Raw genomic sequence first — 10626 nt, forward strand, 5'->3', positions numbered from 1 at the left:
GATGCATATAATCACAACAGTATGATGATTCTATGTGTTTTGATTGATTGATTGAGACTTTTATTAGTAGGTTGCACAGTGAAGTACATATTCCGTACAATTGACCACTAAATGGTAACACCCGAATAAGTTTTTCAACTTGTTTAAGTCGGGGTCCACTTAAATTGATTCATGATACAGATATATACTATCAGATATATACTATCATCATAATACAGTCATCACACAAGATAATCACATTGAATTATTTACATTATTTATAATCCAGGGTGTGGAGGGGGGGCGCCGGATGTAAGTGTCAAAAAGACAGCCAAAAGAGTTTGATATGAGAATAAATCTAAAGTTAAAATATAGGGTAGAAATGCACCCATTTGCAGGAAATGTAGTCTTGATTTTCAAAATTTTCTTTCAAGGCTTGCATGTCTACATTAAAACATTCTTCTTCATACTGCATTAATATATGCTACTTTTAAACTTTCATGCAGAGAAGGAAATCACAACTAAAAAAATCACAAATTTTTTCATACGGTGTTGATGTGGACATTTTTGCCTCTGCATTTTGATGGTGTGGACGTGTGGCCCCGAATGGAGATAAGCGTCTCAACAGACGTCACAATATTTGAACAATGATGACGAAAACTGTTTTCTCTGTCGTGTCCGTGTGTCGAAAATTGTTATGCGCTTATTTTTTTTATTTGATTTTGTGCGTGGCATAGATTTGCTATGCGCAGAGGACGCTTAAACAGTGCGCAATTGCACAGGCGAGCACCTTAGAGGGAGCGTTGCTCGCACGGCTGCGCTAGCATCACAGCTAACGTTAGCCATGCTGCTACCTCTCTGTTCGGGGAGGACGTATACGTATGTGACGTATGACGTGACAGTATGTGACGTGTGTCGTGACAGTATGTGACGTGTGTAAGAAGGTGCACTTGCTGTCTGTGAGAGGGAGACACAGGAAAGAGTGAGAAGAGCCTGTCGTGTAATGCCAGCAGCTAAAAGCAACTGCGTGAGATTCCACAGACCTGTGGATGTGTTGAAGGTGTGCTGGAAAATGCGGAACGGAAATTACGGAGCAGCAGAAAAGTGGAATGTATTATTTAAATCGGTGCGTTGGAAAACACGGACCGGAGTTTTGTTTTAAACTGGATCTGGATCGGCATTTTCCCATGCCTTGCCGATACGCAATTTTTGGCAAATATCGGCAGCCGATCCGATCCAAATATCGGATCGGGACATCCCTAATGTTCACCTTAGCTTTCAGCTAAATCTTTTAACTTTTAACGTCCGCACTGCTTTTATTTTTATTGTCTGCATTTTAATTTTGCTTTTATTTTCTTTCATTTCACTATGTTGTCTGTGAAGCACTTTGAGTCTGCCTTGTGTATGAAAAGTGCTATACAAATAAAGTTGCCTTGCCTTGCCATGTCATAGCAGGGACCCTGCCATTCAAAACTAGGCTGCTCCATTACTAATGATTAATGTAACTATAGCTGAAAAAATAGTACAATAGCAATAGGAGAGACTACACACACGCACAAACACACCGCAAAATGAGCTAACGTTACGCTAAAAGCTAATTAGCCTTCACCTCAAGCCAGGACTGCGAACGAGCTGAGCTGCAGTTTAAGTTTCTAGAACGTCAGGTGATGTTACTAGTAGTTGACTGGGAGGTGTTTAGTATAATTTGCCTTATGCTCACCTGCTAAAGTTTAGCAGGTGAGCATATAGGTGTTCAGCCTAAACACCTATCTGCTCGACGCTGAAGCGCTGACTACATGCGCTCTGAATACACACTGCTGATTGGCTCTTACCGCTCTGAATACACACTGCTGATTGGCTGTTACCGCTTTGCGTGTAACCAATCAAATGGTTGTGTGGGTGGGACAATGCTGGGTGCTGAGACAGAGGCAGAAGAAGCAAAGCAGCTTGTTAAGATTTTAGCCTAGAAACTCGTTCGGTACACCTCCAAACCGAACCGAAACCCCCGTACCGAAAGGGTTCAATACAAATACACGTACCATTACACCCCTACTAACAGCGGGTCTGAGGATCAAACTCACAACCGCCATGTTGGCAGACGACCGCTCTATTGCACGAGCCATGTCGCCTTTATAAGCATGCAGGCAATGTTTTAAGTCACATTTGAAAGGGGAACTGCACTTTTTTGGGGGAATTTTGCCTATGGAAGACAAGAAAACTAAAGTTTTTCTTTTTTATGCGTTCTAAATCCTAAATAAATGTTAGCAAAAGTCAGCTAACAATGAAGTCAGTAAGAGTTGCTCTATTAGGCGCTCTAAAAAACATCCAAATACCGTCATCAAGATTTAACGTACACGCTGAAAGTATATAGGTAATGTAGTAACATTCATAATAACATGTAATATTGACCTATTTTTCTCATTTTAAGCATGCGGCAGCGTATTAGTTTCACAGACACTCTCTACTGCTCGCTAGTGTTACCATATCTGAGTTATTGTGCAGAAATATGGGGAAACAACTACAAATGTGCGCTTCATTCACTAACTGTGTTACAAAAAAGATCAGTTAGAATACTACATAATGTTGCATATAGAGAACATTCAAACCCTTTATTTTTTAAATCACAATTATTGAAATTCAACGATTTGGTGCTTTTGCAAACAGCTAAAATGATGTACAAAGCAAACTATAACCTGCTACCCAAGAATGTACAACTATTCTTCTCAACCAAAGAGGAGAAGTATAACCTTGGAGGAAAATCTAATTTAAAACATTTGTATGCACGTACAACACTTAAAACCTTTAGTATATCTGTATGTGGAATTAGATTATGGTATGGATTAAGTAAAGAAATCCAACAAACCACCAATATGATTCAGTTTAAGATACTGTTCAAACTAAAAGTGTTCACAAAGTACACAGAACAATAATTATGATGAACATCTTGAACCTATGGTATATACTATGGTATACTATTTATTCATTATTTATTTTTTCACTGTTCTGTTACAGAGAACAAGGATTTTGGATAAGATTGCTATGGTATGAAAAGGGGTAGGATTAAATTAGCTCTGCTTCTTCCTACTCCTTTTCGGACGTGCTGTAATGAAACATCTGTTTGTACATCATTTTAGCTGTTTGCAAATGCACCAAATCATTGAATAATAATAGTTAAAATATCAGTTCAGTTTCAGTTTTTTTGGAACATGCATAGAACATGTTCCAAAAAAACTGAAACTGAACTGAACTGAAATGTTCGCTTTTCCCTTTAACAACGACCAACCTACTGCTCACGGCAGGCTTTGAGAGACAACAGAGACTACTTTCGGACAAATGATTATCCAGAGCCTTATGTTTTGAACCTGAACATAAGGAGGATGATCGACAAGGTTTAGAAACAGTGCGTCGAACAGATGAAGCTTTAGTGAAACACTAGGCATCATGTAGCAGTATCGCTAAGTGCTGAACAAGAAATACAAACATAAAACAAACACTGCTCTCACTGGGATGCAGACTGATGGAACGTTTATATCTTCTGTTTAGATCAGGGGTGTCAAACTCACATACAGAGTGGGCCAAAATTTAAAACTGAACAAAGCCGCGGGCCAAGGTTGAACGAATTAACCTTTTAATAGGGACCCAAACAAGTTTTGCATTGAATATTGAACAAGCAAGGCTTATATAACCTTATAGTGACATGCAAAATCGAGTTTCAAATAGTAATAATAATTAAAAAATATCAATGGCATATCAAATACAATTTAAATAAAAATGTAATGCCTCTTTTCTATTCGCAGCCTTCTGAGGTAAATATTAACATTAACTTTTTCCACAGGCTAATAAATTAGAAAATAAAATAACAATGAATAAACCAACCATTCAGGACTTTAAACTGCTCAGTTTGCAACACACTGATCTAATCTGATGTGCCCAAGATACCTGCCATCTTTTCTTGGATGCTAGTTCATTAATGTCGGGGCTCAGGCTTTGAGCTGAGGCAACCTTCATTATCGAACGAAGTTGTTCATCAGTCATTATACCTCGTAGTCCACCCGGACCACCCCGCTACCACCAAACTCCCCCCCCCCCCCCCCCCCCCTGTGCGTCGGTTGAGGCGAGCGGGGTTGGGAGGGGTGTATATTGCAGCCTGGAAGAGTTAGTGCTGCAAAGGATTCTGGGTATTTGTTTTGTTGTGTTTATGTTGTGTTACTGTGCGGATGTTCTCCAGAAATGTGTTTGTCATTCTTGTTTGGTGTGGATTCACAGTGTGGCGTATATTTCTAACAGTGTTAAAGTTATTTATATGGGCACCGTCAGTGTTACCTGTATCGCTGTTGGCCAAGTATGCTTGCATTCACGTGTGTGTGGTGCTCTAGCCGCACATATTATGTGTCTGGACCAGCATTCGCTGGACTGGGTGAAAAGCGGACGTGACGATTTTTGGGAGGGGCACTGAAATTTGAGAGTCTCCCAGGAGGGTTGGCAAGTATGAGAATTAGTGGTGAATGCGGTGTTACCGCGGCACAGCCGCTGATTATAATCGTCCGGCCAACCATTTGATATCGCCTCAAGGGCCAAGTGAAATTACACGGCAGGCCAAATTTGGCCCGTGGGCCAGAGTTTGACACCCATGGTTTGGATGAAGATTTGATCATAATCCACAGGTAAGATTAAAAAAACAAACAAACAAAGCTACCGCAAACTCGCACTTTTTCCTGTCTTTCTCGACATTTCCGGGTCTAAGTTGAATGTCAAAGTAAGTTGACCAACTTCTAGGGATATGGCCACATCCTTCTACTATCCAGGTGAGAGGCATGATTTAGAATCTCGAATGAACTTTTACCAATTTAGAAGCAATGCAGCAGCAGCCAGTCACCGGCTCAAAATGTCAATATAGCAGCATAAGCTTGTTAGCTCTTTGTGATAAATGCGTCGCTAAAAATAGATTGCCGGCTTTAGCACGCTGGAAAAAATGCTCTTCTTAAAAAGAGTAAGAACAAAATGATATGAAATATTTTTGCTTGTCATGAGAAAAAAAATCTGCCAAATGAAACAAGTCAAAACTGTCTTGGTAAGAATTCTGGAAATAAGACATTATATTTAAGCTTTTAAAAACTGCTGAAATTAGCAATTAAAATCTTATAACAGACTTAATGCTCAAAGTAGTATTTTTTTTTCCTCAGTTCTATTGCCTGAAAACAAGTTATGTCTTACTGAAAAGTTACTATTCAGGAGATTGAGACTTTTATGTTTGTTCAGATACACCCCAGCTCTCCGACATTATCACCGTCCTCTTCAACCTCTCCTTGGCACAGGCACTCATCCCACCCTGCCTTAAATCCGCCACAATTATCCGGTACCCAAGAAAGATGCCACAAACAACCTCAATGACTATTGCCCAGTAGCACTCACACCTGTCATCATGAAGTGCTTTGGGAGGCTAGTCCTACACCTCCCCCCCACCCTAGACCCACAGCAGTTTGCCTACCGGACGAACAGATCCACGGACGACGCCATAACCATGGCTCTCCACTCTGCACTGAGCCACCTGGAACACCGGGGGAGCTATGTCAGGATGCTTTTCATCGACTATAGCTCCGCCTTCAATACCATCATTCCAGACATCCTGGTCACCAAACTGCTGGACTTAGGCCTCCCCACACCCACCTGTTTTTGGATTAAGGACTTCCTGACCAACCGACCTCAGACAGTGAGACTCGGCCCCCATCTCTCCTCCTCCCGCACACTCAGCATCGGCTCTCCACAGGGCTGTGTGCTGAGCCCTTTGCTGTATTCCCTCTACACCCATGACTGTAGTTCATCCCACCCGGAGAACACCATCATCATATTCGCCGATGACACAACGGTGGTGGGACTTAGGCCTCCCCACACCCACCTGTTTTTGGATTATGGACTTCCTGACCAACCGACCTCAGACAGTGAGACTCGGCCCCCATCTCTCCTCCTCCCGCACACTCAGCATCGGCTCTCCACCGGGCTGTGTGCTGAGCCCTTTGCTCTATTCCCTCAACACCCATGACTGTAGTCCAGCCCACCCGGAGAACACCATCATCAAATTCGCAGATGACACAACGGTGGTGGGTCCCATTACAGGGGGGGATGAGTCTGCATACAGAGATGAGGTCCTGAAGCTATCAGCGTGGTGTTCAGTGAATAGTCTGGCACTGAACACCACAAAAACCAAGGAACTCATCTTTGACTTCAGCAAAAACACTGCAGACACCGCCCCCCTCACGAGGAGGTGGAGAGAGTCAGCTCCGTCAAGTTCCTCGGCACCCTCATATCTGCTGACCTCTCCCGGACCCAAATTATAACTGCGGTCATCCGGAAGGCCCAGCAGAGACTACACTTCCTGAGGGTGCTGAGGAAGAACAGACTGTAGAGGCAGCTGATGGTGACCTTCTATCGCTCGGCTGCCGAGAGCCTGCTGACGTACTGCATAACAGTGTGGTACGCCAGCTGCACTGAAGCAGACAAACAGGCGATACAGAGGGTCATAAAGTCTGCACAAAAAATCATCGGCTGCCCCCTCCCTCCCTGAAGCATTTACACAACTCCCGCTGCCTCAGCAGAGCAAAAAGCATCACTAAGGACAGCACACACCCTGGCTTCCACCTGTTCGACCTGCTACCATCGGGCAGGCGCTACGGGTGCATCAGAGCCAGAACAAACAGGCTCAGAGACAGCTTCTTTCCCAGAGCTGTCACCATCTTGAACTCTAACTTATAATAATAATTCACCCCTATACAATATCCTACCCTAATACCCTACTGTGCAATATTACCCTTCGAGTGCAATACGTCCGACACTGATTATTTATTACTCCGGTACTCTTGTCTTGTTCTGTATATTGTACAGTATTCTGTATTTTTATAGTGTTTTGTATATTGTACAGGATTGCTTACTATTTTTATCGGATAGTAGTCTATTTCAATTGTTAGTTTTTTATTTATTACCTCTTGTGTAATTTATTTTTACCCCATATTTGTTCCCACTACCGCACCTTAAGTTGGAGTCCTTAATCTCGATATTTGCTAATATAATGACAATAAAGTCCATTCTATTCTATTCTATATTTTAGAAATATATACTTGGTGAGATTGTTTTTCCAGTGCACTCACAGTACAATAACAATATTGCTAATACTTGGTTGAGATTAGGGTCAGGTTCTCTCTATTTTTTTACAGTGCATTGCATAAAAGCCACTGTGGCTCCCACCAGTTGCATGTTTGGGGGAAAAAAAAACTCCAACATGGCAGTGTTTGTTGCGTGCAGATGCCAAATAGGGCCTGGTGGAATAAAAGTGAGCCAACAACACGTTAGATCTTCACACCTTTGCTGCTGCTGCCGCATCCTGAGACTCCGCACTGCTAATTTAACACTCTGACACACTAACAGCGAGGCAATTAACACAACAAAAGAATATCAATGTGTACTTTTTTTCTATTCTGATCTGCTCTCTAAAAAGAAGATGAGTAAAATGCCTGAAAAGTCATGAAGTTATCCTCCTGCGGTTTGGAGCATCTTTACGTTCTAATTTGGTTTCCTCTTCATTTCCGCAGCTTCACGCCCAGTGGAGAACTGGCTGTGCGAGGGTCCCGTTCCCGAGCGGTCCCAGCTGTGCCAGATAGCGTGTCCCATCGAGTGCCAGGTGTCGCCTTGGGGCGCTTGGGGGCCGTGCACCTTCGAGAACTGTGACGATCAGGCGGGAAAGAAAGGTGCTTCCCTCCTTACAAGCTAAAATGCAACAATCACTAGGGGTGTTCCGATACGATGTTGATATTGAATGTCGGTCCAATATCTGCAAGAGAGTACCAGACTATATACAAACCCCGTTTCCATATGAGTTGGGAAATTGTGTTAGATGTAAATACAAACGGAATACAATGATTTGCAAATCCTTTTCAACCCATATTCAATTGAATGCACTACAAAGACAAGATATTTGATGTTCAAACTGATAAACTTTTTTTTTTTTTTGCAAATAATAATTAACTTAGAATTTCATGGCTGCAACACGTGCCAAAGTCGTTGGGAAAGGGCATGTTCACCACTGTGTTACATGGCCTTTCCTTTTAACAACACTCAATAAACAATTGGGAACTGAGGAGACACATTTTTTAAGCTTCTCAGGTGGAATTCTTTCCCATTCTTGCTTGATGTACAGCTTAAGTTGTTCAACAGTCCGGGGGTCTCCGTTGTGGTATTTTAGGCTTCATAATGAGCCACACATTTTCCATGGGTGACAGGTCTGGACTACAGGCAGGCCAGTGTAGTACCCGCACTCTTTTACTATGAAGCCCCGTTGATGTAACACATGGCTTGGCATTATCTTGCTGAAATAAGCAGGGGCGCCCATGGTAACTTTGCTTGGATGGCAACATACAGGACTGTCTCAGAAAATTAGAATATTGTGATAAAGTTCTTTATTTTCTGTAATACAATTTAAAAAAAAAAAAAAAAAAAAAAAAAAAAAGTCATACATTCTGGATTCATTACACATCAACTGAAATATTGCACGCCTTTTATTATTTTAATATTGCTGATTATGGCAAACAGCTTAAGGAAACTCAAAAATCGTATCTCAAAAAATTTGAATATTTCCTCAGACCAAGTAAAAAAAAAAATGTATAACTGCAAAACAAAATCAAACATTTGAAAATGTCAATTAATGCACTCAGTACTTGGTTGGGAAACCTTTTGCACGGATTACTGCATCAATGCGGCGTGGCATGGAGGCAATCAGCCTGTGGCATTGCAAAGGTGTTATGTATGCCCAGGATGCTTCAATAGCGGTCTTTAGCTCATTTGCATTATTGGGTCTGGTGTCTTTCAGCTTCTTCTTCACAATACCCCACAAATTCTCTATGGGGTTCAGATCAGGGGAGTTGGCAGGCTAATCGAGGGCAGTAATGCCATGGTCAGTACACCAGTTACCGGTGGTTCTGAAACTGTGGGCAGGTGCCAGATCATGCTGGAAAATGAAATCATCATCTCCATAGAGCTTTTCAACAGATGGAAGCATGTAGTGCTCTAAAATCTCTAGAAGCGTCTGACTTGGGCTATGGAAAAGAAGCACTGGACAGTTCGCAGAGTGGTCCAGGGTCCTGTTTTCAGACGAAAGCAAGTTTTGTATTTCATTTGGAAGTCAAGGCGCTAAAGTCTGGAGGAAGGCTGGAGAGGAGCAAAATCCAAGTTGCTGAAATCCAGTGTGAAGTTCCCACAGTCAGCAATAGTTTGGGGAGCCATGTCAGCTGCTGGTGTTGGTCCACTGTGTTTCATCAAGTCCAGAGTCAATGCAGCTGTGTACCAAGAGATTTTAGAACACTAAATGCTTCCATCTGTTGAAAAGCTCTATGGAGATGATGATTTCATTTTCCAGCATGATCTGGCACCTGCCCACAGTGCCAAAACCACCAGTAACTGGTGTACTGACCATGGCATTACTGTCCTCGGTTGGGCCAACTCCCCTGACCTGAACCCCATAGAGAATTTGTGGAATATTGTGAAGAAGAAGCTGAAAGACACCAGACCCAATAATGCAAATGAGCTAAAGACCGCTATTAAAGCATCCTGGGCATCCATAACACCTCAGCAATGCCACAGGCTGATTGCCTCCATGCCGCGCCGCATTGATGCAGTAATCCGTGCAAAAGGTTTCCCAACCAAGTACTGAGTGCATTAATTGACATTTTCAAATGTTTGATTTTGTTTTGCTGTTATAAATCCTTTTTTTTTTTTACTTGGTCTGAGGAAATATTCTAATTTTTTGAGATGGGATTTTTGAGTTTTCTTAAGCTGTATGCCATAATCAGCAATATTAAAATAATAAAAGGCTTGCAATATTTCAGTTGATGTGTAAAGAATCCAGAATGTGTGACATTTTTGTTTTTTTAATTGCATTACAGAAAGTAAAGAACTTTATCACAATATTCTAATTTTCTGAGACAGTCCTGTATGTTGCTCCAAAACCTGTATGTACCTTTCAGCATTAATGGCGCCCTCACAGATGTGTAAGTTACCCATGTCTTGGGCACTAATACACCCCCATACCATCACAGATGCTGGCTTTTCAACTTTGCGCCAATAACAATCCGGATGGTTCTTTTCCTCTTTGGTCCGGAGGACACGATGTCCACGGTTTCCAAAAACAATTTGAAATGTGGACTCGTCAGACCACAGAACACTTTTCCACTTTGTATCAGTCCATCTTAGATGAGCTCAGGCCCAACGAAGCTGACGGCGTTTCTGGGTGTTGTTGATAAACGGTTTTCGCTTTGCATAGAACAGTTTTAACTTGCACTTACAGATGTAGCGACCAACTGTAGTTACTGACAGTGGGTTTCTGAAGTGTTCCTGAGCTCATGTGGTGATATCATTTACACACTGATGTCGCTTGTTGATGCAGTACAGCCTGAGGGATCGAAGGTCACGGGCTTAGCTGCTTACGTGCAGTGATTTCTCCAGATTCTCTGAACCTTTTGATGATATTACGGACCGTAGATGGTGAAATCCCTAAATTCCTTGCAATAGCTGGTTGAGAAAGTTTTTTTTTTAAACTGTTCAACAATTTGCTCACGCATTTGTTGACAAAGTGGTGACCCTCGCCCCATCCTTGTTTGTGAA

The 10626-nt window shown here is 42.1% G+C and overlaps 1 protein-coding gene across 1 annotated transcript in view; it reads left to right on the forward strand.

The window, feature by feature from the left end:
- The window catches only part of thsd7ab (thrombospondin, type I, domain containing 7Ab), a 671822-nt gene that overhangs the window by 310511 nt on the left and 350685 nt on the right, over positions 1 to 10626 (forward strand). The window contains exon 6 of the mRNA XM_061956418.2: positions 7563 to 7718. Coding sequence (XP_061812402.2) covers positions 7563 to 7718 — 156 coding nt within the window. The remainder of the gene's footprint in view (positions 1 to 7562; positions 7719 to 10626) is intronic.

The sequence above is a fragment of the Nerophis lumbriciformis genome, linkage group LG04, assembly GCF_033978685.3.
Source record: "Nerophis lumbriciformis linkage group LG04, RoL_Nlum_v2.1, whole genome shotgun sequence".
In the NCBI taxonomy this organism is placed as follows: Eukaryota; Metazoa; Chordata; class Actinopteri; order Syngnathiformes; family Syngnathidae; genus Nerophis; species Nerophis lumbriciformis.